The 27,678-nt window shown below is 43.3% G+C and overlaps 1 protein-coding gene across 4 annotated transcripts; it reads right to left on the bottom strand.

Moving 5' to 3' along the window:
• Positions 1–255: 255 nt before the first annotated feature.
• LOC311231490 (uncharacterized protein) lies at positions 256–22,561 on the bottom strand. Of its 4 annotated transcripts, XM_084318098.1 has the most exons (9): positions 22,384–22,561; positions 19,038–19,770; positions 18,561–18,749; positions 18,111–18,236; positions 14,875–16,283; positions 14,200–14,506; positions 12,701–12,757; positions 8,740–8,827; positions 256–369 (listed from the first exon to the last, which is right to left on the bottom strand). In XM_084318098.1, exons 2-8 carry the CDS (start codon positions 19,740–19,742, stop codon positions 8,771–8,773), a joined length of 2,850 nt encoding a protein of 949 aa, XP_084174224.1. In that variant the 5' UTR covers positions 19,743–19,770; positions 22,384–22,561; the 3' UTR covers positions 256–369; positions 8,740–8,770. The 4 variants fall into 4 exon arrangements, with proteins under 4 accessions (XP_084174224.1, XP_084174223.1, XP_084174222.1 ...); XM_084318097.1 differs by lacking the exon at positions 256–369 and having other exon boundaries at positions 7,125–8,827; positions 19,038–19,848; XM_084318096.1 differs by lacking the exon at positions 256–369 and having other exon boundaries at positions 7,125–8,827.
• Positions 22,562–27,678: the final 5,117 nt, after the last annotated feature.

Below are 27,678 nucleotides of genomic sequence, written 5' to 3'. Positions count from 1 at the left end.
CTCGCTTCAGCATATATACACTGAATAATTTCACAAATGTAAAAAAAAAAAAAAAAAAAAAAAAAAAAAAAATGTGTGTCCCGAACTCAATGTACAGATGTATGCTGATGACGCAGTCATCTACACACAGGGCAAGGACATAGAGTTGATTACATCTAGGCTCACATGCGCACTAGACACGGTACAATGCTGGCTAAACAGCACCTGTTTCCTACTTAATGCGAAAAAGACTGTGTGCATGTTCTTTAGCAAGTGTCCAGAAACCATCAAGCGGTCCAATGTGTTCCTGAGGAAGGAGGGAAGGAAGAAATAACTAGAACTTGTTTCCCACTTCAAATTCCTTGGGGTCATCTTGGACTCAAACCAGACCTTTAAGAAACACAAAGAAAGTGAGGTACACCATCAACTTCAACATTTCCAACTTCAAACAAATACGGCCCTTCCTAACACTTGAAGCCGCAAAGACATACCTACACTGTGGTCTTCTCCCACATTGAATATTGCCTTCTAAACTGGTCATTTACTGGGGCCACAGCCATGAAACCCATAGAACAACTTTACAACAGAGCATTGGAGGTATATGACAGGAAACAGTACTCATACCACCACTGTAAAATCCTGGATAAACATCAAATAAAAAAAATTGAAAACCTCAGACATTATAAAAGTTCTTGCTTTGTATATAAATGCCAGCACAGATTAGCCCCTCCCCCTCTCAAGGAGTTTATCCACGAGAAAAGGAACACTGGATTAGCCACTAGGTCAAACACCAGAGGGGATTGTGAGGTCCATTTTAGAAAGACCGCCTTCAGCAAAAATGTTCTATCGATAAAGGGAAGTGGAACATGGAACATCCTTCTGGTCCCCTTAAGGGAATGTACCACCCTGTCCACCTTTAGGGGCCAACTCAGGAAATGGCTGTTAGACAGCCAAATATGCACTCATTAGGGATGTTAGTGATGTTGTACTGACTGAATGTCATGTTAGTGTGGTCATGTCAGTTATGAATGAACGTTGTATGGTCCGTTTTGTGTTTGTTTTATGTTAGGACTACGGGTGGAAATTAGCCCTGTGCTATTCCCGGCATATTTACGTCCTTATCATGCTGTGATGTTATGCATACACTCGTGTAAATGATGTTCATTAATTTGCATTGTCCTTAATAAACAATTTTTTTTTTTATCCACTTTTTCTCCCATTTTTCTATATTTTCTCCCATCCCAATTTCGTATCATCCAATTCAACCCTCCCCTGTCACAAACGCTGTTTCTTGCCTCCCACAAGCCGGCTGCAATGTGGACTAAGTCATACATAGCACAAGTCCCCTCCGGTACTTGAGGTAACAGCAGTCGCATCTTTTCACCTGCGCAGCTCGATCTCTCAGTGTTTGACCTAGTGGCTAATCCAGTGTTCCTTTTCTCGTGGATAAACTCCTTGAGAGGGGGAGGGGCTAATCTGTGCTGGCATTTATATACAAAGCAAGAACTTTTATAATGTCTGAGGTTTTCAACCAGCTAAACTGAAAACAATGTGGAGAGCTGGATTCGAACACGCGAATCCTAGCGTCTCCACACTGGTGGCGAGTGCCTTGCCCACTACACCACCTAGCCGCCCTCTTAATAAACAAATCTTAATCTTAATCTTAATGTACAGTTTTTACGTCAAATGTATATACTCCCTTTTCTGGACTCTTTTTGTATCACAAACAGTACTGTATTTGCAAATCTGGTATGTCATAAATGTATAGATGTAGCAGTTCTGTCTATCTGTATGTCATGTATGTCATATATGTCCTGATGAATTGAAAATGGAGGACCCTGATGGAAACAAGACGAAAGTCTTTCTCAGGTCTGCATCCTCTTAACAATTGTATGTATTGAGCTGTACTGTACTGTACCCATGCTGCAATCTGTTAATACACTTTTCAATCAATCAATCACAATTTAAGATTCTAATGATAATCGGCATATAAAGGACAACATAGAGCATCGTTAATTTGTAAGAAACCTCAATGAAAACAGCGCAGGGTGCTATTGTTATGAAAATGTGATAGAATCCTATAAAAATTTGGACGCATTTGGCCTACGTTCCGTTACGTCTCTCACCTCCTGAAACAAGGACACTGTATAGGAACGACTCTGTAACACGAAATACTGAGAACTTTTTATTTTTTGATCTTTTTTTTAATTCATATATATATATGATATATATCTTTATTTATTTTTATTTAATTATTATTATTAGGGCGGCTACGTGGCGTAGTGGGCAAGGCGCTCGCCACGAAATGCTGGAGACGCTGGGCTCGTCAGTTCGAGCCCAGCGCTCCACATTTGCTTTCAGTTTAGCTGGTTGTCCGTACTAATACACATTGGCCGTATTAGGGGGTGGGAAACTGATGGGTGGGGATCGGGCGTTGTGGACAGCGACTCCTACAGGTCGGTTGGTGCGCCTGCGCAGTAGAATCAGGAAAGTGTCGGGGGCAGCGTGAGCCTCCCACGCGTTACTCCTCGCCACTGAGAGATCGAGCTGCGCAGGTGAAAAGATGCGACTGCTGTTACCTCAAGTACCGGAGGGGACTTGTGCTATGTATGACTTAGTCCACATTGCAGCCGGCTTGTGGGAGGCAAGAAACAGCGTCCGTGACAGGGGAGGGTTGAATTGGATGATACGAAATTGGGATGGGAGAAAATATAGAAAAAAATGGGAGAAAAAGTGGATAAAAAAAAAGTATTATTTTTTATTATTATTATTATTATTATATATAAAAAAATATATATTATTATTATATATTATATATATTATTATTATATATATATATTTCTTTCTACATATTTTTTGGTGTTAGTCTGTTTTTTTTTGTCAATAAGTGTATGTATGTCACGTTCGTATCGTCTACTGTAATGTCTAAAAAAAACTAATAAAAATATCAAATATAAAAAAAAAGAAACTACATTAGAGGTTGGGTAGGTGGGGTGGAGTGGGTTGGGTAGGTGGGTGGGGTGGGGGGACTGTACATTGGAGGTGGTTGGGTGGGTAACTGTATATTGAATTATCGACGAAACCGTACTTGGTCCCAAGAAGAGGGTCTTGTGTATTATTGGGTTACATTTACTGTACATTGGGTAACGCCAAGGTGGTTGATTCCCTGGTGTGTTGGAGCAGTGTCAACTCTCGGGTTCGCCGGTTGAGGGTGCCCCTGCACGTTCATGACGTCTGCCAGTCGTGTCAGCCTTCTCGGCCTCAACCCCTCTGGGTGGGGGTTTTTAAATGGAGGCTTGGTCATGCAACAACGCCAGCATACGCCCCTTCCGCCGGGGCGGCTGTGTTCAGCTGTGTCCCCTCTGGCGCCTGTCTCGTCTGCAGTCTCCAGGCTAGGGTTAACAGCCTGTTGCCTGGTTTTTCCCCGGTGCGCTGCCTGCTTCCGTTGGTTAACCTTTTTTGTGTGCTTACGGCCATGCTGACTGCCTGTTCTGCAGGGTCAGTGTGCCAGGCGGTGTACTATTGGGGGGACAGGGCCCGCTCGGCTTACGGCCATACCAACCTGAACACGCCCGATCTCGTCTGATCTCGGAAGCTAAGCAGGTTCGCGCCTGGTTAGTACTTGGATGGGAGACCGCCTGGGAATACCAGGTGCAGTAAGCTTTAATGAGGGGCCTTTGTCCGAATACGCTGGCGATGTGGGGGGCGGGGCACTACGTGCCCACCTGGTGGGGTCTTGATGCTGGCATCATGGACTTCTCCGGGCCCCCATTCCAGGGAGTCCAGCCCTTTTGGTGGGTCTGGGTCTTCCTTCGCGCTCCGCTGCTACGGCCTTGCCACAGGGTTGGGTTTGCCCTTGACCCCGTGATTCTGGGGGCAGTAACGAGGTTGTTTCCTCCGTTCGTTCCCGGGTGGCATGCGGGTTGTGCGTGTGTGTAGTCGTGGGGTCAAGCCACGCTCTGCTCACCCTGTGCGTTGAGTTGCTTGAGTGCCTCTTCGCACGGTCGGGTCCGTTGCCCTCCCGTGAAGCCACCAATAGGGGGGGTGCCCTCCATTAGGGTGGGTCGGGGGGGCTCGGCCCTCCCTGATCTGATGGCTGTGGGGGGCCTCAGCGGGGTGTATTTGTCGAGCTATGGCTCCCGCTCAGCTCCTGTTATGCAACTGGTGCTGAGCGAAGCCATAACGGAACAGAACGTTGGGTTATGTAGATAACCAAGTTCTGTTAGTTATGGTGCGCTCAGCACCAGGACGCCGCTGCGGCCCTTGATTTTTCATTGTGATGAAATTTGTTGGGAAGGAGATGAGTGTGTGGCACCATCCCTGCTTATATAGGTAAGCGGATGGGGGTGTGGCCAGATGAATGCTGGCATTTAAAGGTACATTTGTGAAATTATTCAGTGTATATATGCTGAAGCGAGATATATGCAACTGGTGCTGAGCGCACCATAACTAACAGAACTTGGTTATCTACATAACCTAACGATATGACATGTCCAAGTAAATCACATCATGTTCTTTTTCTCGTTGTCTTCATATCAATCTTGTGACAGATACGACAAAACCCATTATCGCACCTTTGTTTACCTTTCTTGTCATTATCTGTTATTAATTTGTCATCTTAATTTGTCAAATTTTAAACTGTGCATTCTGCAATAAAGATTGCAGAATGGGTACAATACAGTACGGCTCAATACACACAATTGTTAAGGGGATGCAGACCAGAGAAAGATGTTTGTCTTGTTTACATTTTTATTTAATTGATCTGATCATGTATGTGGTATAACATGTGTGATTGTATTTTAATTCATTTATTTTTGAAGTATTCTACAATCTTGTATGTGATGTAACATGTGTGGTTATTCTATTCTGATTAACCTTTTACTGCCTGTAAAGCACTTTGTGATTTTAATCTGGAAAAGCGCTATATAAATAAAATGTACCTTACCTTACATCAGGGTCCCCCATTTTCAATTCATATTGACATTTATGACATACACAACATACATGACATTATGGCATAGGGACATACAGGTATTTAGTACCGATACATTTGTGACAAACGGTATTCAAATATACAGTACTGTTACCCATAGATCCTGACAGAGTATATACATATGATGGGGAGGGGACTGTACATTAGGAGGGGGTGGGTGGGAGAGAAATATACATACGGTGGGGAGGAGACTGTACATTTCTACTAATAATATACAACCTACATATCTACTAATAATATACAAACTACATTGCTACTAATAATAATCAACCTCTGAACGTCAGCAAAACAAAGGAGATGATTGTGGACTTCAGGAGGTCGGGGGTCAAGGACTACAGCCCCCTCAACATCGACGGGGCACCGGTTGAGAGAGTGAACAGCTTTAAGTACCTCAGAGCCCACATATCCGAGGACTTGACATGGACCACACACATTGACAGTGTTGTGAAGAAGGCACGACAACGCCTCTACTTCCTCAGGCGCCTAAGGAAGTTCCAAGTCAGTCAGAAGATCCTTAAGAACTTCTACTCATGTACAATAGAGAGCATCCTGACTGGCAACATCACCTCCTGGTTTGGGAATAGCACTGCACAAGACCGAAGCAGACTACAAAGAGTGACACGTTCAGCCGAACGCACAATTGGAGGGGGGCTCCCCACCCTCCAGAACATTTACAACAAGCAGTGCAGGGGCAAGGCTAAGAGAATCATTAAGGACTCCAGCCACCCGAACAACTGCCTCTTTGAACTGCTGCGGTCAGGCAAGCGATACCGTTGTCTCAAGGCGAGCACAGAAAGACTCAGAAGAAGCTTCTATCCCCAGGCCATCAGGCTGCTCAACGAACAATAAACACTACACAACAACCATCAAATGCACATAGCACACACATCCACACGCACACACTCACTTTAAACAAACACACTGCAGCACCCACTCTCCACACTTTATATTGATTGATAAAGGATTTGCACTACAACTCGTACACCTTACTGTAAATTGTACCTCATCCCATTTCTGCTTTGCACTATATAGTATTATATATTAGTACACTGCATAGTATATTGTATATTATATGGTAACTCAGTTACGTCTATTCTGCATCGAACATTGTACATATGTCTATACTGAACACTGTGACCTCATTTTTTTTCTTCTAATTTACATGCTATACTATGTTATTTCATACTTATCTTGTCTAGCACAGTCTCTGGAGCGTAACAGTAAGAAGCATTTTGTATAAAAGTATTCTGTACTTCTGTATGACAACTATTAAAGAAACTTGAAACTTGAACCTCACAACTCCAAATGACTGGGGCACGTCTCTCATTAGAGTCAAGACCACGAGAGGAGAGCCAGACAGGTCTGTATCCACTGTGTTATTGTCTATATATTATATTATGTAACCTTACTGTACCTTATATGAAGACCAGTCTATAGTGTCATGTGTTATTGTCTATATATTATAACCTTACTGTACCTTATATGAAGACCAGTCTATCTAGTGTCATGCGTTATTGTCATATTATAACCTTACTGTACCTTATATGAAGACGAGTCTCTCGTGTTGCTCACTTGAACAATAAATCTAATAAACAATGATAAACTAATGAACACCAATAACTGCAAATAATTTGGTAAATATAACGTTAGGCCAGCCAATGTCAGTATGGTAACGTTCTAACTGCATTTAGAATCTAACAAGCTATTAACTTACGATCAACATTAACTAAAACTTGCTACATAAAATACCAATATTGACTAAATCCATGAGTGGTCTGCTAATGCGTTAAAATGTACAAAGTAAGTAAAGTAAACTTACCAGCGAGTGCCGCTCGGCAACAATGAAAATGCATGGCGTTGAGCTGAGACTTGAACTACGTACCCCCCCCTGAGGCGCTGTACTTCCGCATTCCACGATAACAACACAGTCCTATGGGAGTGTCTTAACTCTCTCTCTACGGCACTGACTAAAACTATATAGAAATTATGGTAAGATATAGGCTAATGGGAATAAGTGTGTCCCACAAAGCTCTCATATCAATCTTAGCTAACCTCACTGATGATACTCCTAAAGCATGCAAAATGTGAAATAGAAATAATTTACCACATGACTAGAATATCACTTTTAGATTGAAAGATTTATTTGGTCAACAAATATTATTTCAGAGACAAAGAAATATATGTTCAGTCAATACAAAGTGAAACAAAGGTCAATCAAAATGGAATTAACCAACAAAGTGGCGAAAATATTAAGATGGTTGATCACACAGGATCAGGCCCTACCGTGGCTCGGAAGATAGTGTTCCGATATTTGGATTAATCAGGACACTATTCATATCTAGGCTGCAAACAGATTGTAATAAAATAGGTGATTATCATTAAGGGACAACTGTGGCCATTGAGCTGTGGCCCTGTGCCATATTGAATGCCAAAACATGTCATGAGAATAATATGAATTCCAAACTTTCTCCTATGCGGAGCTGGACAACGTTCCACTGTTTAGCAGGCTGTGACGTACAGGCAACTCTGCATAGGAGTGTGAAGTGACGCATCTCAAGTGCTGCCTCTTTTCTTGATCCTCCAATCACAACTGTTGCTTCCTGATCACTTCCCTCGGGAAACGGTTGTGATTGGGGGAACAATACGCGTCCATACGGGTTGCTCTGTGGTCACTCCAACGTGCAACGTGTGTACCATTACGTTTTAGTTGTGATTTGATGAGTAATGGTCTAGTTTTTCCACAATGTTAACTTTTGCGGCACAATACTCTGTTGATAATGGCTGATCCAAGTTTCCTGGTGATGTTACTTCCTACGTACAGGCGCACATGGAAGTCAGGCCATTTCAAAAGTAAAAGCTCTACTTGAATAAGAGAAAAAAGAGCGAGAGGGTGGCCTGTATCAAACTCAGTAGATAACTGACCCGACCTATCTCCAGGACCTCCTCTCCCCTTAACCTGCATCCAGGTCACTCAGGCCAAAACCTCCTCGCCATCCCACGCACCAGGCTGTCAAACATGGGGCACCGTGCTTTTTCTGCACTGGGGCCACGCCTGTGGAATCAGCTGCCGGGATCCGTCAAGGCCTCAGACTCCCTTGCTGCCTTCAAGGCCATCCTTAAAACCATTTATTTTATTCTGCCTTCCACTAGGGCCTGTTGTTTTTAATGTTTTTATGTTTTGTGTATTTAAAAAAAAAACGTTTACTTTTATTTTTTATTTTCTGACATCTTGTGTGATAACTCTACTATTGTGCCACAACCATTCGGCTCTACCTTAAGCCGTATCTGTACACAAATTAGCAGTGATTTTACGAGCAACCGTTATGGACACAGCAACGAATGACCCTACAAGCACCACGGTGTGCCAAATCGATGACAAGTTGTTTTGGAATAGTGTCCCTCAAAAAATCAAAACCCTTAAAATCTTCAAAGCCACAGTATGGACTACACAGGAGTAAGGAACGATAAGTCTTAACACAAAGTATTTGCAATAAAAGATTGCACCATAATTAAAAGAGACTGAAATACTTGTCTGTTATTTAACTTTTTACTTTTTTTGAGAGTCGGTACAAACCTATGACTAGATTGGGGTGGTAACAGGTCTGAGGCATTCTAGCAGACCGTGATGAATTGAAAATGGGGGACCCTGATGTAAACAAGACGAAAGTCTTTCTCTGGTCTGCATCCCCTTAACAATTGTGTGTATTGAGCCATACTGTATTGTACCCATTCTGCAATCTGTTAATACAAATTTCAATGAATCAAACCGTGAATGCAGTTCAACAAGGTCCACACGGTCTAGCTGGGCTTTGTGGTAGAGTCAAAATTAAGGAGGTCAGGAAGCTCTGCGAACATCTAAAAAGGAGGAAGAGTTCAAATTTGTTAAAGCAAGTTCTTGGAATTCTTTTTATATCCAAGCACTGGTAACATTGCATTAAAACAGTGTGTATTGGCGCAGAAATCAGTCATCACACACAATACAATAATGCACAACAACCATTCCAGAATGTCAACGTTCTTTGATTTTGGCAGTGACTGAAAAGGTACAGTCTGAAGCATAATGCTTATATATGCCTGTTCTGTATTCTTATCAAATTGAGCTTGCAAAACAAAAACAAAGAAATTACTAAATAAAAATGCACATTTGTGAATAGCTATACAATTTTTTTTGAAAACCAAAAGCGAATGACTTATTCTTAGAATTTAGATCAGCATTGTTCCACAAGTTAACCCCAACAATAGAAAGACATCTAATTTTAATCCCTTCCTTAGCTTTTTGAACAGTACACTTACAAACACTCAAATCATATTTGCCCTCCTGTATTGAAAAGTAATGTTGCACACAGTCCGGGAGTAACTTTGCTTTAGCTCTGTACATTATTTGCATTATTTTACAATAAACCAAATCAGCATTTAACCAATGTAGAAACTTTTTTTCAGCAAAAGTGACAAGCGCCTGATGAAGACGAATGACAAATTTGAAGTTTCAAGGTATCCCTTTAATATGTGTGATTATGTCTTATTAACCTGACCCGCCAAGTGGTCCCGTTATCACTAATAGAACAAAAACAACAAACTGTGTGTGTGCACACGCTTGTAGTGCTCCTTGAATGAGATTACCACAACACACACACACCATTGCATTAATCAGGAGGACAAGAAACTCTGCATACCTTTGTTTCACAATGAAAAGTGCTTTATAAATAAAATGAATTATTATCACTTTCTCTGCCAAGGACGCCTAAACTAGTCATTCCCCGCCATGCTAATTCTGCCAATGACGCCGTAACACGTCATTGAGATCAATATTTCAAAAATCTGTGATCGCAATCATATTTCTCCCGCGGAGACTTGAGATCTACTGTTGATCCCCTCTCAACTCTCCAACGGTTCAAGAGCGCCATCTGGTGGCCGATCGGCGGATCGCCCAAACCGGAAACTCATCCAAATTCGGTCCGATCACTCGCTATAGGTCCCGGGACTCAAGCTAGACACAATGGATAGCAATCCGTTACCAATAACTCGATAAACAACATGATTTGGACGTATATACTATTATACAACCTGGAGATGGATCGCATATTTCAACATCCCATAATAGGAATATTTCTGCTCCACGCTGATCGCCCAACGGCCCGAGGAGACTGGGGTGAGTTTCAGCGTTCTTTTTACCGTGTTCGATACAAACTGCTCTAATGATCATATCACCCACACTAGATGAATCATCTAACGTTGGCCACGGAATTATAAACGACCCTCCCCCCATCCGGTCAACATCAGATGATAAGTAGTAACTTCTAGAAGCACGTCAATTTGACATTTTTTATCTCTCGCCGATCGCTATCAAACTGTATACAATCATCAATATAATGCATTTAGGGCTATAAATCACGTTCTGCAGAAAGCTGCAGAAAACGATAAAAAAATTTTGGTATCCACTTTTTTCTCCCATTTTCTATATTTTTCTCCCATCCCAATTTTCGTATCATCCAATTCAACCCTCCCCTGTCACGGACGCTGTTTCTTGCCTCCCACAAGCCGGCTGCAATGTGGACTAAGTCATACATAGCACAAGTCCCCTCCGGTACTTGAGGTAACAGCAGTCGCATCTTTTCACCTGCGCAGCTCGATCTCTCAGTGGCGAGGAGTAACGCGTGGGAGGCTCACGCTACCCCCGACACTTCCTGATTCTACTGCGCAGGCGCACCAACCGACCTGTAGGAGTCGCTGTCCACAACGCCCAATCCCCACCCATCAGTTTCCCACCCCCTAATACGGCCAATGTGTATTAGTACGGACGACCAGCTAAACTGAAAGCAAATGTGGAGCGCTGGGCTCGAACTGACGAGACCAGCGTTTCCAGCATTTCGTGGCGAGCGCCTTGCCCACTACGCCACGTAGCCGCCCTACGATAAAAACATATTTATACTTTAGACCGTATTTTGGTATGAATATGTGAATGAAAAAGTATAACGTTGCCACACCCTGAACAATAGATACTTGATGTTAGTAATGTCAATTTAGCAATACAATTTAAAAAGTTATAGCCCTGCAAAGAAGGGGAACTTCTCCATAGACAAATAGAGCTGGCAGAGGATGGTATAATGATGTACATAAGCCTGGCGAAGAAAGTGTTATTATTGTAAATAACCCCATGAAAGGTTTATTATTTTTATGGGTAATTACCCGCATCATATTTGTGATGTTACTGGTTTCAGGGTGTGCCTAAAGTGATCAATGTGTTGGGCCGTTTATAGAGATCTATGCCAATTAATGTTAATGTATATCCGGGACTTTTTTTTATAAGAATTGAGAGGCCTACTATGGTATGTGAATATGTGACCTTTATTTTGAAAACCGTGTTGCAACGCAACCTTGTTTACGTTTGTGCTTTTGACAGTGAAATGTTCAGTTCAGCTCGAAGGAAAGACGCTAATCAAAAAGCTTTAATTGACCCGTATGAGGCTCTTACGGTGGGACTTTGATTGTTTATAGAAGAGGAATGTAATATACTATGCAGAACGAGAAATAAACAGTGATTTTACCAGCAGTAAGTTGCAAGCCACTTTCATACGGGGAACCGTGACAATTATTAGTATTATCTTATTTGCATATTGTCTCATTATTAGATAGATAGGTTGATAGTTTATTGATCCCCGGAGTGAAATTTAAGTAGACAGTATTTAAGTATTGAAAAATTTCCTGTGGGCGACTCACCTAATGCATGGCTGAACGTTAGAAGTGTCCGTGTCCCCGTCATTGTAATCATCACTGCCAGATCAGACTTAATTTAATCGGCTATGGTCTCTTATCATCTCTCCACATCGGACGTGGTTGTCATAAGATGGACTGATATCCGCTCCATTGTTCTAGCAGAGCAAAATTAGCGGCTTAAACTTATTGAAAGGAAGTTCTTCTTTGGCGATGCAATAGCCCACATTCAGTTTCGTTTAGATTGTTCGCTAGGAATTATGGGATTTGGTGTTGGATGTATGGACTCTACCAGACAGGGAAATGGTATTTAATTGCACGATAGACTACAACTACAAAGTTGCGTGGCCCAGATTCACTCCACACGCAAATCTTTTTTTCCACACAGGCTATTGGAGTAAGTTCATTCATCGCCGACAGATTCTTTCATAGCACCGGCGTGACATTATGTCGCACTGTACAGCCCTGGTTGTAGGCTAATGTTTTATTATTATTTTTTATCCAATTTGTATGGATTAATTTAGGAGTGAAATGCGAATGAAGGGTTGAAATCACTACTCGCAAGGTTGCGCCCTAATATTATTTTCCACTCGCACGGGCCAAATTAAGGGGCAATTTGCGATAATCTCGTCGCAGTGTACAGCCCTGCTAGAGCGAACTATTGAATATTATTATGAAGAGGAAGAGGACAAACAGTGATGATCCATCCATAACATAAGGTGCGTTTTCACCAGACTATGTTGGATTCTAGTATTTTCAAACAGGCTGGATGTAACGTTGGTTGGTGACCGTCACTCAAAGCACTTTGCGAGTATGGGTGGAGCCCAGCCCAAAACAGCTTGAAATCTTGAAGTGGAAAAATGCTGCATTAGAGTACTTGATTAGAAATGCAAAACAATGATTTTTTTGGGGGGAAAAGCTTACAGATGTGTTCCATAGACTCACAGGAATTGTGTAAAATTGCCCAAATAGTGAAAGGAATAGCAAAACAGGGGACCTTTAAGATATTTTACTTACATTGATGGCTGGGGTTTTCGCTGGTTTTCGCTTCATCTTCTGGTTGAAGGCTTCAAGCTGAACATTGCAGAAACAAAACGGATTAATTAATGGCCTGAATACATTCAGATGTATTCCGATTCGGGTTGCAAATTGTAAGCACGTTCCTTACTCGATCATTGATAACGTTAACGATGAATTAATCAAGTAATTGGAACTAAAATATACCAAATTTAACAACCAATAACTAAAATATATTTGTTTTCTCAATCAAAAGGTTTATTTCCACAGCAGAGACATATTGCAGCATGGCATATGAAACATATAGAAATGTAGAGGCCTAGACATATTAAAACACATTTGTGTCGACCTTAAGCGGATTGACTTTCCACCAGTCAGTCAGATTTTTATCCAGGGATGGGGAATGGCTTCTTTTAACGTGAGGTGGTCTGCCATATGCCGACCTGGTAAACTTCTAGTTAGCAACAACGGCAACTGGCAAGTGACGTAACAGTTTTCGGTCGTCAGGGCAGTCCAGCAGTCTGTCGTCAACCTTGCGAGCAGCGGTAACGTTAGCTAGCTGCGTGAGCAACTCTGAACTTGGCATCAGTGTACCGGTGCGCGAGGCAATTGTGCCTCAGGATGGGATGGTACACTGGCTCAAGTAGGTGCATCATTTGGCCTATCCTTCTCAACCATACCAATCATGCCGTTTTCGATACATGCGCAGTCTGACCCGGCAAGTTTTTTCGGCCCGTTGTGGGTTGCAGCTCAAAATCAACACTTCTCTTAAGGGGCCGTGTCGACAGCCAGCCTTTTATGAGTTGCCAGCTCCTTTCTGTCATTCATTTCTATGCTAAAGACGCGACAGGCGCGCTCGTTTTCCCAGCGCCGCGCTTTGCGTTTTAGCGCTCTCGGCGGCAAGCGTTTTTGGGCGGAGCGCTCCCAGCGCATAAAGTTGAAAATAGTTCAACTTTTGGAGAGAAGCGTCGCTCATCAAACGCTCTGAGCATGCATATTTTAGATTTTCAAAGCGGTCCGCCTTGAAAAAAACATCCGCTGTGGACACAAGCCCTTAGCCTGTTTAATTTAGCAAGTTGGCGTTGTTCGTGTTCTTTTCCAGACTATGTTTCCTCGTCATCATAGTTATATTGTGCCCTCTATCTGTTCAGGATAAATAAAAAAAATAAAAATCTGTTCATTGAAACATGCTTTGAAAATACACCATTCTACTGACAGCTACAATGAAATAACAGACGGACAACATTGTAACATATCATTGTTTGATAGTAGATCAAGTAAATGTCACGTGTTCGAGTAAATCCGCTACGAGTTCTCCTCGCACATAGCCCGAGGCGAGCACCGCCTGGAATTAAAGTAGCACATGAAAGTAGTACATGCAGACAAGCGTGTGTGATGGGTTGATTGATTGATTCTCCAGTCTCATATGGACTAGAGAACGAGATAACGAGATTTCCTTTTGGCATTAGAGAAAGAGGTATACTACAAATTCCACGCACCTTTTTCTTTAGGTTTAACTTGATTTGCTCTTCCGTTAGCGGCTGTTTCACCTCTTGCGGCTGCTCCACCTCTTGCGGCTGCTCCACCTCTTGCGGCTGCTCCACCTCTTGCGGCTGCTCCACCTCTTGTGGCTGCTCCACCTCTTGGTCACCGTCAGCAGGGACACTAGACAACACCACAAGGGTCATAGGACGATGCGTCACAGGACGTTGGTTCACAGGACGTTGGTTCCCAGGACGTTGGTTCCCAGGACGTTGTTTCACAGGACGTTGTTTCACAGGACGTTGTTTCACAGGAGGATGTTCACTGTAAATAACGTCATGAACATTTTATTATTTTTAGAGTAATTATATTTTTTGTAATTATGTGTTGGATGGTTTTATAGAGATCTATGTCAATTAATGTTTAGGAATATCCAGGACTTTTATTATTAGAATTGATAGAAGCCTATGTATGTGTATGTGACTTTAATTTATTTAAATCCATGTCGCGAGACAACAGTGTTTTATCGCGGTCACTTTTTTTGACAGTTTGACAGTTCAGTTCAAGACAAGAAATACGCTAAACAACAAGGTTTAATGGACCCGTATGAGGCCATAGATTTTATGGTGGGAATTTGATTGTTTATAGGAATGTAATACTATGTAAAAAGAGAAAATAAACAGTGATTTTACCAGGCGTAATTTGTAAGCCACTTCAAGTAAGCCTTTTTTTTGCTCCCCTTTGGACGCGCAAGAGTTCTGACCTGCAGACAGTAGGAGGCCGAAGTCGGATTTCCTTGGCCCTCGCTCGTCGACAGGTCTGGGTTACGCAGATAGAGAGGATTATCAAGCGCATAGTTGTAATTGGTCTGAAAAATAGGGTTGGATACATTCATTGAGCCGGGAAGGTGATGTGGGGAATATAAGGGAATGTAAGGAGAAGATCCAGGGGGATAAGAGGCCAGGGGGGCTACAGAAGCAGAATCATACGCCCAAGGTGAGGCACCGTTGTAAGTGCTGCTGTGGTAGGCACTGTACTGAGAGACCTCGGGTGCAGAGTAACCCGTTACTGCAGACCCAGCAGCAAACCCAGCAGCAAACCCAGCAGCAGACCCAGCAGCAAACCCAGCAGCAGGGCGGGGAAAGGGATTTGTTGTGTTTTCTGGGTACGGATGGTGACCGAGGTAACCTTTCCTGCCGCCGGCTCTCTCCTCGTCTATGTCTCTTCTCCGCTCGGCTCGTTCCCTGTCCCCGACGTGATTGGCTTGTTCCCTGTCAGGCTTGGCTCGTTCCCTGTCCCCGCGGCTGGATTCAACAGTTGCCCCTCGTTCTCGGCTGGGCCCGGAGGCCTTGCCGGAGGAGGACGAGCGGCGGCGAGGAGGAGGGCTCGCACTAGAGCTGCCCGAAGATGAGGAAGAAGATGAAGATGAAGAAGAACCCCTGTGAAGTCTCAGCAGGCGCTCGCGTAGTCTCTCCTCCTTCTCCTTCTCCCTCGCGTTCTCCGCCTCCTTCCTCTCCTCTGTCTTCTTCCCGTACAGCCTCTCCTGAGTCCGGTCCGTCAGTTTGCTCAACTCCTCCGGCTCGAGGCTCAACCCGAGCGTCTTCACGAGGTTCTGGAGCTGGAGGTTCTCCGGCTTTACCTCCTTCTCCTTCTCCTCCTCCACCACCCCGTCCGGGGAAGCCACAGGTCTACCGCCGGAGACCAAGCGTCCGACTCCTCGGCCGTCACTCCGGAGAGATTTCTCATTAGCCTCGGAAACACCCGGAATTTGTGTATGGGATCCATTTGGATCAGGTGATCCGGTCCTTCTCTCTAAACTGCAGGACCGACTGTGGCCTTGTGGAACTCTGCCGTGGGACTCCTGGCTTTCTTTTCTACAGAGCGCGAGGTCGGGCCCGTTCTCCAAAAGGCCAAGCGGGGGGAGCTCCCCGACCACAGGGGGAACCACGCTGTCTTCATTGACTATCTTAGTGAGCAAGTTGATATCCACCCCTTTGTTCAGCACATTCAGGAAACGCTCCAAGCCCCTGGAAACCGTGTCCTGTTTCAGGGCAGTGGGAGCAGGTCTCTGGCTGGGAGGAGGTGGTTCAACACAAGGGATCTAACAAAGATATACAGAGACATAACGGTTAGATTTGTATCACATTAACACATTCAGTGCCAACCACAAGTAAAGTCGGGTTAACGGTCGGTTCAGTGCCAATCACGAGTATACGAGTCGTGTTTTAATCGTTATTTTTAAGCGCGTTATGTGGTTCGCCACTGGGGCGCCCCCGTTATTTATTTTATTAGCGATATCCATTCATTTTTATCCATCCAACCTGATATTATCATTGGGAATGGGTCTGAGCTCGCAAAAGGGCAAATACCGCCCCCTATCGTCTCCCGGATGGTATTGCACATCATTGGATTGGATTGGCTCAGAATGTGCATCGAAAAAATAACTCCGGTCCACGTTTTACTTCTGGGGCATGCAACTGGATACTATTGCATTCACTGAGGGGACTGGAAGAAGCGTCGATTATCTGTTCCGGACTATAACGTTGGATCAATAAACGCAATCGATATTTGGAATGGCTATCAGGAATTGGATTAATCTTTTTGCAGAACATCTGATCTGAGGTAAGGACTCTATGTTACCAGTATAGGGTTAATCAGATGTTTTTTTTTTTACAGCGATCACAACGTGTGTGTGCGCGTGTGTGTGTGGCGTTAGGCACTGAGCCAGTCACGAATAAATAATTTTTCAGCCCGCTTTTGTATCGTGCATAAGAACACAAATACTCTATAATCTAGCGTTTATTTGAAAACGATTCATAAATCATCCGAAAAATTACAACGTGTTGTGTATTCCAGTAAAGGGCCATTACCACGGAATCCTTTTTTCTTTCTAGAAATCTCAAACTATACTCTTATTCAAAACGGTATAAAACGGAAATGTACTGATAAAAAGACAATCCGTTTCGTACATGTTGACTGCAAGCAAGTCATTGATAAGCGACGGGTGTATTAGACCCATAGCCATAATTTAAGATATAGTTTAATCGTTCGCAAATGTGCTGGCACGGAAGGGGTTATTCTGAGCAAAGGAGCGTAGCTCTAATAAAGAAATACCTATACATGACATTTATCTTAACCCTTCAGCTTCGCTGACACAGAAGCAGGTTGGAGTGCAGTGGGCATTATGAGTTGAGTGCAATCCGCATCGTCATAGAGCTACAGGGATACACTTTTGAACTGTGATTTCATGTTTTCACCAAATGTCAGAACTTTTTCAATATCCAACAATGATGCCATCTGTTTTGATCAGTTTCCAAAGCTTGGTTGTGCATAGTTTTGATTAATGGATACAGAGGCCTGACTCCATATATTATGTGACAAATGATGGTGTCTGCCTTGCATTATCTCTGGTCAAATGTAGCCAGGAGCAGACATTTGAACTCTTTTCATAGCATTTCCATTTAGTTTTAACTAGGTTGTGTTATTTAAAGAGCATGCATAGAACAAAAATAATGATATTTTTTTTATTAAAGACCCAGAGTTTAAAAAAAGGATGTTGTATTTGCTGAAGCGTTCCCTCTATGCCTCCGCTCCCTTGCTAGCGCTCGTGCGCCGCCTTGAAGATGGCCTCACACAAACACATTCACGTTATCACACACACGAATGCGCCCAATTCGCTCCGCCTTTCGGGCCACATTGTGAAGCTGTTGACTGGGGCCTTGGTGTAGCACTGTTATTACTATTGTCATTATTACTTGCCTTTGCACTATTATTCTATGTACCCACCCTAACTGTACTCCCCCCCCCCCCCATATGTTGCTATGACACTTTAATTTCCCGAAGGGGATTAATAAAGGAACACTTGACTTAAAAGAGTATCTCTTACGACGAGTTTTGTTCATGTTTCACATATGAAAAGGCTACAAACCAAATTGATATCCACCCCTTTGTCGAGCACATTCAGTAAACGCTCCAAGCCCCTGGCAACTGCGTTCCGTTTCAGGGCAGTGGGAGAAAGTGTCTGGCTGGGAGGAGGTGGTTCAACACCAGGGACCTAACAAAGATATACAGAGACATAACTGTTCACAATGGAGTGTAAGACATGCATCACGTTAATAAAAAAATGCAGCAAGCTTCAAAAAGGTATCTGGGCAGCCACATTCTATCTAATGCCAAAAATAGCCCCAACACTCTTTACACAGTACAATGCTCTATAATTACAATATGAAGCAGGGATAATCTGTGCCAAAATATATTTCCACTGATTTTAGTCTTTGGTCTCCTTATGCCTTCTTCCTGCACAAGAGAATCAACAGTTGTTGTTGTTGTTGTTGTTGTTGTTGTTGTTGTTGTTTAACATATGAAAAAGGCTACAAACCTTCCCGTCTGACTGTGATACACAGGCGTAACTACGTCTTTGCGTCATCAAAGCCTTCACTCTGCATTTCAGGGGGTGGTCGCCCAATGACGGAACATCTTTGCTCGAGATATATTTGTTCATCCTCTCTCTTTTGGCCACTTTGGGGGGCTGAACGAGAGACATGTGGTCAGATGGTTGGGAGTGGACCTACACAGGAGAAAATAGCCTACTGGTCAAACATAATATTTTGACTATAGTTGATGGTACTCAACAAGCTCAATAAACAAAAGAAGTGCATTATTAACACAATCTTATCTTCAATGTAGGACATACCATTACCCCACAGATCTAAGACAATTGACCCATCTCAAGCCTGCCCTCTTTTCTTGATCTTCCAATCACAAGCATCAGTTGCAATTGGAGGATCAAGGAAAGAGGGCGGGGTTTGAGATAGGACTGCTTTGAAATATTTGCGATCAACCTAACGTTACCCACCTTTCTCAGAAAACCAACAGCAAACCCAGCAGGCCTCCTTTGCTGCAAAATCCCATTCACCCTATCCTTCAGAGGTTCCCCCTTACGAACAGGTAAATCGTGGTTTGAAGCGGGCCGTTTATCATAGGAAAGTTCCGCTTCTCTTTCTCCAAAAAAACGGATCGATGGCTCATTGCTTTGCGGAGCAACGGGAGCTTCGCTGTGTGAAAGGCCCTCTTCCCTCTGCAAATTAAAGACCTTATATATGGCGTCCGCATGTAGCAGCGGCACAATCTTTTTCATAGCAATGGAACCTTTCTTGAGGAGGATCCGCTCCTCTATCAGCTGAAGCTCTTTTCTCTTTCTCGCCAGCTCCTGGTGTGCATCTGGGTCCGTTACAGGCTCTCCATCTGGGTCCGTCACAGGCTCTCCATCTGGGTCCGTCACAGGCTCTCCATCTGGGTCCGTTACAGGCTCTCCATCTGGGTCCGTCACAGGCTCTCCGTCTGGGTCCATGTTGATGTCTTGGGTGAAGGCAGCAGAGTCCACACCATATCTCCTCTGGGAGGAAGGGCTGCGCTGCTCCCAGTCTCTGTTAGTCCTCCCTGCGCCGTTGGGAGTCCTCAGAGCATTACCAGCGGTTTCCCCTAAACCAGTCCACTGTTGTATTGAGTCCATGTCTCTCCGTTGTCTCCAGTCGAAGTATTCCTGGTCAGTTGAATTCATTGGTCTTACTTCTGGGTTTTAGTACTCACTGCATATCAGAAAGAGGTCAATGTGAGGGGGGTTAACCAACAGATTGACTTTGTCCATGACTGCATTTTATGGCAATCTGTAATGCAAATGTAAAACAAATGGGTAGTAGTAGTCCCACCACTGAAAACCAAATGGGATTGAAGATTTCCATTCTCAAATTGATTGAGTGAGCTCTTAAAACAAATCTGTATTTAATAATAGTAATATCATGACCATACAGGTTGTAATTTAAAAATAAATCACCTATCAAGATGTGATCACACCACCAAGATGTCTGCAATTGAATACAATTGTGGAACAATCACATGTTCACCCTCATACATTCTTTGTATTAGGCATATTCCTTTACTCCATTTAAGATAAACCAGCTTACAGTATCTAGCGTACAGAGAGCAATTCGTATGGAACGACCAACTCTCGCATAACAAAATGTTAGGCACCCAGGTCCTGCTGTAGGTGCAAGCTTATCAGTATTCATCCCACACAGTTATTGATTGATCAGAATGGGTACACAATACAGTATGGCTCAATACACACAATTGTTAAGGGGATGCAGACCAGAGAAAAACTTTCGTCTTGTTTACATCAGGGTCCCCCATTTTCTATTCATAATGACATTAATGACATACGCAACATAAAGATATATATCTTGACATTTCTGACATACAAGATATGCAAATATACAGTACTGTTATCCTAACAGAAAATCCTAACAGAAAATATATACATATGAGGGGGAGGAGACTGTACATTAGGAGGGGGTGGGTGTGTTTGTACATTTACGGGGGCCATACAGATATATATCATGACATTTATGACAACAATACATGACATACTGGTATACAGTACCGTTAAATTTGTGACATACAAGATATGCAATACAGTACTGTTAAACAGAGATCCTAACAGATAATATATACATAGGAGGGGGAGGAAACTGTACATTAGGAGGGGGTGGGTGGGTGGGAGGGTGTGTTTGGACATTTACGGGGGACAGTTTAGAATTGCAGCCTCCCGTAGGTGCTCTTTGAGAGCGGTTTTGAAGGTGGGTACTGTGTAGGGATTCAAATTTTTTCACGGCTGTGGGTAGGGCATTCCACATTGATGTGGCATAATTGCTAAACGTGTTTAGACCTTTTTTGTGCCGGATATGGGTTGAACATGATTTGTGGAACTCCCTCTGGTGTTGTGGTCGTGGTATTCACTGACCTTTGGGAAGTATTTTGATATGTACATGGGTACCTTAGTGGTGTAGTGTATCTTGTAGACCAGGCCCATTGCAAGTTGCTGTACTCTGTCATCTACTCTAAGCCATCCTAGGTTGTCAAAATGGGCAGGGGTGAGGTGGGTTTTAGGAGTAAGGTCAAGCAGTAGTCTGACCAGTTTGTTTTGTGATGTTTGTAATCTTGTTTTTAGTGCCTTTGAGGTGCTTTGGTACCATGAGGTGCAAGCATAGTCGTAGTACCCTTGAATGAGTGCTCCTGCCAGAGTCTTCAGGGTATTCTTGTTTACCAGAGAGGAGATCCGGTACAAGAATCAAGTTCGTTGGTTGACTTTTTTTTATTACATTGGATGCCATTTTGTCACAGGAAAGATTAGCCTCTAGGATGGAACCCAGGTAGGTAATTTCATCTTTCCTTGTGACAATATTGTCACCCACTGTAACTGAGAAGCCGTCGGTCTTGCTGAGTTTGTTATTTGAACCGAAGAGAATGCACTCTGTTTTGCCCATGTGTAATGATAGTTTGTTATCATTACCAGTACTATATGTATGTCATGTATGTCCCTATGCCATAAATGTCATGTATGTTGTGTATGTCATAAATGTCACTATGAATTGACTATGGGGGACCCTGATGTAAACAAGACAAACGCCTTTATCTGGTCTGCATCCCCTTAACAATTGTATTGAGCCGTACTGTATTGTACCCATTCTGCAATCTGTTAAATAAAGTTTTAATTCATTCATATGTCATAATTGTCATTATGAATTGAAAATGGGAGACACTGATGTAAACAAGACGAAAGGAAAGACTATCTCTGGTTTGCAATAGTGTGTATTTAATTAATGAGGCGTACTGTATTGTACCCATTCTGCAATGTTAAAGTTTTCAATCAATCAGACTCTGTGCACAGAATCTTTTATTCCTTTTATCCATTGACTCGATCTCAATTTCTCTTATTCTCCGGATTTTCCACAACAATACTGCCTAAATTAATCAGTCAAATAAATTACAGATCGGTCCTTTGGCGTACTAGTTAGCATCCAGTACAATGAGTAACGTTTGGCTACCCAATAATGACACATAAAAACAGTGTCAGTGTGGGTGGTGTTACTGAGATACATTGCCTGTTTTCAACGTTAATGTTTCCTAACGAAGGCCTGTGCTAGCCACCAAGCTAAAACATGCAGTGCAGGAAAACCATTAGTTAGCAGTCGAAAAACGAGTTAAGCTAACGTTACATCTAGCTAGCTAGCGTCACCCAGCTATAAAACAGGCAGCTCGAGTGACTGACTTGATAGTCACTCAAACTTAACACAGCGCAAGTAGACTTTAGATTCGCTTGCGGTCATAATATTATGAACCCAGTAGCTAGCTAGATTGTTTACCTGGTGTGGATGCTCAGACCGCTTCAATCCACTGACTTATATAGGTTCAATTGCACATCGAAGGCCTCTCGAAAGTCTCGTTCTAGAGTGAAACTCGAATAAACTTTCTTATCAGCTGTGAACGTGCAAATACGGTACGATGATGCAAGGTTGCTTGAACCGAAGGCATCGAACTAAACTGAATACGACAATCGCGTTAGCTGGAAAATGGAGTAGGATAAATCTGCAGTGCCGCAGGCCGGGGCCTGTACTGTGCGTCGGGGCCTATACTGTGCGGTGCACTACTGCGCATGCGATGTTGGGCGGGGCTTCATAGTGCGAGCACTACACGCAAATATGTTTGTATGAGTTTCTAGCTGATTGATTGATTGAACATTTTATTAACAGATTGCGGAATGGGTACAGTACAGCTCAATACACACAATTGTTAAGGGGATGCAGACCAGAGAAAGATTTTAGTCTTGTTTACATCAGGGTCCCTACCTAAAGCTGTAAAGGAATGTGAATCACTACCCACTTTCAAAACCACTCTCAAAGAACACCTACGGGAGACTGCTATTCGAAACTGGCCCCTGTAAATGTCCCAACCCAACCCCCTCCAATGTACAGTAATTTACCTAGTATGGTTGGTTGTCAATATTCCAATGTACGGTTTTTGCTTGTTTGTACAGTGTCCCCCCCCCCAACCCCCTCCAATGTACAGTAAATTACTTAGTATGGTTGTCAATATTCCAATGTACAGTTTTGCTTGTACAGTTGTACAGTGTTCCCCCCCCCCAACCCCTCCTACCCACCCAACCCCCTCAAATAATAAATAAATAAATAATGAAACAATAATCATAGGTGACTTCAATGTCAATTGGGACAGTAAACAGGCTAGAAAAAACTTAAAACAATCCATGGATGCCCACAGCTTTGAACAAATAATCAAACAGCCAACTAGAATTACCAAAACCTCCCAGACCAAAATAGACCTAGTTTTCACCAACCAACCGGATAGAATCACTAAGACCAACATGTTGACCGGTATATCTGACCACAATTTCATCTGTTTCACCAGGAAACTCAATAAAACTCGCTTTCTAAAAACATCCAAAAAATCTGCCACCTCATCAAACTACATCCCAAAAAACCTGCAACAGAGCTTTGAGGATGCAGTGAAAAAGCTTGACTGGCAGGAGATACTATCCTCCAATACCACAGAGAAAAACTGCACCCTCTTCACAGCAAAAATCAAGGAGACGATGGCCTCCTTCTCTAGGAAGGGGAGCCAAAAAGTCTAAAAACAAACCCACCTCCCATGGCTAGATCACAGCTGCAGACAGCAATTGAAAGACAGGGACTCACTCCTCAAACAGAGCTTAAAGTCTGGACTGTCTATCGACAGACAGAGATTCACGCATGCTAAGAACAAGGTCACACAGACCCTCAGAAAGGCCAAAGCAAACTTCTTTATTAGTATAATTGAAGCAGGAAAAGGGAACGGCAAAAAAATCTGGCAAACCTTGAATAAACTCCTAGGCAAACACCACAATCGGGAAAAAGACCCCCTAGAACTGAATGTGAATGACATACTACTCATACTGGCCTGCACCCTCAACGAACACTTCTTAAATAGTGTTCTAGACGGCACCAAACACTTTGCCCCCTCCAGTATCCTACCAAACCCAGTAACCAACACCCAGCCCCTCTTTGAACTGGAGGAGATAACAGAGCCTGAAGTGAAAAAGATCATTCTGGCTCTGAAAGGCTCCAAAGCCAAGGACGCCTACGGGATCGACACCGATTTCCTCAAAACATACTCTGATGCAGGGCGGTCAGGTGGCGTGGCTCGACACTGATTTCCTCAAAACATACTCTGATGTAGGGCGGTCAGGTGGCGTAGCGGAGATTGCGTTCGTCACCAACCCCGGAGACGCTGGATTCGCCTGTTCGAATCCAGCTCACAGCTCCGGGGTTGTCACCAGCTTGGCTGGCCGTTCACACTAATACAATTGGAAGTATTAGAGGGTGGGAGAAGCTGGCGGGGTGGGTCCGGGTCATTGTAAACAGCGACTCCTACAGTTCGGTCGGGGCGCCTGCTAAGCGCGGATAGGATCTAAGTGGGATAGTGTGATCCTTCCACACGCTACGCCCTCTCAGTGAGAGTCCGCGCTGCCAGGTGAAAAGAAGCGGTTGATTGGCTAGACGTGTGTCGGAGGAAGCACGTGATAGCCTCCACTCTCCCAGACCGACTGTGGGGGGTAAGTGCGCAGCGACCAGGAAGGGGATTGGGAATTGGCATAACGACTAACATTGGGATGGGAGAAAATCGGAGGAAAAAGGAGGGGGAAAAAAGATTAAAAAAAAAAAAAAAAAAAACTCTGATGCACTCATTAAACCCATCACTCTACTAGTGAATCAATCAATCACCTCCAGGGAAGTTCCATCATCCTGGAAGATGGCCATGGTGACCCCTATCTTTAAATCTGGCAACAAGGCACTGGTGACCAATTATAGGCCCATCAGTATACTTCCTGTCATATCCAAAGTTGCAGAGAAGTGGGTGTCGAATCTCATGACTAAACATCTCGACTTGGGCCCCACCCCACTTAACCCAATGCAGTTTGGATTCCGTGCCCTTCACTCAATAGTCAGCCAACTGTCTATTTGTTGAAAAGGTCAAGAGTGCACTAGATAGCAACAAGTATGTTGGTGCTGTCTTCTTAGACCTTAGCAAGGCTTTCGACTGTGTCAACCATAATATCCTCCTAACCAAACTAACTCACTTCAATTTCTCAGCTGCTACAATAGAATGGTTTAGATCCTACTTATCAAACCGAAAACAATGTGTCACGGTCAATGGCGCCAAGTCCCCATATCTAGACAACCCTGTAGGTGTGCCTCAGGGATCAATCCTTGGGCCCCTGCTATTCTCCCTGTATATCAATGACCTGCCAAATGTGTGTCCCGAACTCAATGTACAGATGTATGCTGATGACGCAGTCATCTACACACAGGGCAAGGACATAGAGTTGATTACATCTAGGCTCACATGCGCACTAGACACGGTACAATGCTGGCTAAACAGCACCTGTTTCCTACTTAATGCGAAAAAGACTGTGTGCATGTTCTTTAGCAAGTGTCCAGAAACCATCAAGCGGTCCAATGTGTTCCTGAGGAAGGAGGGAAGGAAGAAATAACTAGAACTTGTTTCCCACTTCAAATTCCTTGGGGTCATCTTGGACTCAAACCAGACCTTTAAGAAACACAAAGAAAGTGAGGTACACCATCAACTTCAACATTTCCAACTTCAAACAAATACGGCCCTTCCTAACACTTGAAGCCGCAAAGACATACCTACACTGTGGTCTTCTCCCACATTGAATATTGCCTTCTAAACTGGTCATTTACTGGGGCCACAGCCATGAAACCCATAGAACAACTTTACAACAGAGCATTGGAGGTATATGACAGGAAACAGTACTCATACCACCACTGTAAAATCCTGGATAAGCATCAAATAAAAAAAATTGAAAACCTCAGACGTTATAAAAGTTCTTGCTTTGTATATAAATGCCAGCACAGATTAGCCCCTCCCCCTCTCAAGGAGTTTATCCACGAGAAAAGGAACACTGGATTAGCCACTAGGTCAAACACCAGAGGGGATTGTGAGGTCCATTTTAGAAAGACCGCCTTCAGCAAAAATGTTCTATCGATAAAGGGAAGTGGAACATGGAACATCCTTCTGGTCCCCTTAAGGGAATGTACCACCCTGTCCACCTTTAGGGGCCAACTCAGGAAATGGCTGTTAGACAGCCAAATATGCACTCATTAGGGATGTTAGTGATGTTGTACTGACTGAATGTCATGTTAGTGTGGTCATGTCAGTTATGAATGAACGTTGTATGGTCCGTTTTGTGTTTGTTTTATGTTAGGACTACGGGTGGAAATTAGCCCTGTGCTATTCCCGGCATATTTACGTCCTTATCATGCTGTGATGTTATGCATACACTCGTGTAAATGATGTTCATTAATTTGCATTGTCCTTAATAAACAAATTTTTTTTTTATCCACTTTTTCTCCCATTTTTCTATATTTTCTCCCATCCCAATTTCGTATCATCCAATTCAACCCTCCCCTGTCACAAACGCTGTTTCTTGCCTCCCACAAGCCGGCTGCAATGTGGACTAAGTCATACATAGCACAAGTCCCCTCCGGTACTTGAGGTAACAGCAGTCGCATCTTTTCACCTGCGCAGCTCGATCTCTCAGTGTCGAGGAGTAACGCGTGGGAGGCTCACGCTGCCCCCGACACTTCCTGATTCTACTGCGCAGGCGCACCAACCGACTTGTAGGAGTCGCTTGTTCACAACGCCCGATCCCCACCCTTCAGTTTCCCTCCCCGTAATACGGCCAATGTGTATTACTGCGGACGACCAGCTAAACTGAAAACAATGTGGAGAGCTGGATTCGAACACGCGAATCCTAGCGTCTCCACACTGGTGGCGAGTGCCTTGCCCACTACACCACCTAGCCGCCCTCTTAATAAACAAATCTTAATCTTAATCTTAATGTACAGTTTTTACGTCAAATGTATATACTCCCTTTTCTGGACTCTTTTTGTATCACAAACAGTACTGTATTTGCAAATCTGGTATGTCATAAATGTATAGATGTAGCAGTTCTGTCTATCTGTATGTCATGTATGTCATATATGTCCTGATGAATTGAAAATGGAGGACCCTGATGGAAACAAGACGAAAGTCTTTCTCAGGTCTGCATCCTCTTAACAATTATATGTATTGAGCTGTACTGTACTGTACCCATGCTGCAATCTGTTAATAAACTTTTCAATCAATCAATCACAATTTAAGATTCTAATGATAATCGGCATATAAAGGACAACATAGAGCATCGTTAATTTGTAAGAAACCTCAATGAAAACAGCGCAGGGTGCTATTGTTATGAAAATGTGATAGAATCCTATAAAAATGTGGACGCATTTGGCCTACGTTCCGTTACGTCTCTCACCTCCTGAAACAAGGACACTGTATAGGAACGACTCTGTAACACGAAATACTCTGAGAACTTTTTATTTTTTGATCTTTTTTTTAATTCATATATATATATGATATATATCTTTATTTATTTTTATTTAATTATTATTATTAGGGCGGCTACGTGGCGTAGTGGGCAAGGCGCTCGCCACGAAATGCTGGAGACGCTGGGCTCGTCAGTTCGAGCCCAGCGCTCCACATTTGCTTTCAGTTTAGCTGGTTGTCCGTACTAATACACATTGGCCGTATTAGGGGGT

This window comes from Notolepis coatsorum, assembly GCF_963971535.1.
Source record: "Notolepis coatsorum genome assembly, chromosome: 7".
NCBI lineage: Eukaryota > Metazoa > Chordata > Actinopteri > Aulopiformes > Paralepididae > Notolepis > Notolepis coatsorum.
The sequence above is the reverse complement of the archived record's forward strand: the minus strand, read 5'-3'. Positions and strand labels throughout refer to the sequence as shown.

Bases quoted from the DNA above. Each gene is read 5' to 3' on its own strand.
- LOC311231490 (XM_084318098.1), bottom strand. From the start codon at position 19,742: ATGAATTCAACTGACCAGGAATACTTCGACTGGAGACAACGGAGAGAC. The intron at 14,507-14,874 runs GTAAAATCACTG...CGTTATTTACAG, and splicing joins TGGCTTACAAATTACGCCTG to TGAACATCCTCCTGTGAAAC. The intron at 8,828-12,700 runs GTAAGTAAAATA...CCTCCTTTTTAG, and splicing joins CGAAAACCCCAGCCATCAAT to ATGTTCGCAGAGCTTCCTGA.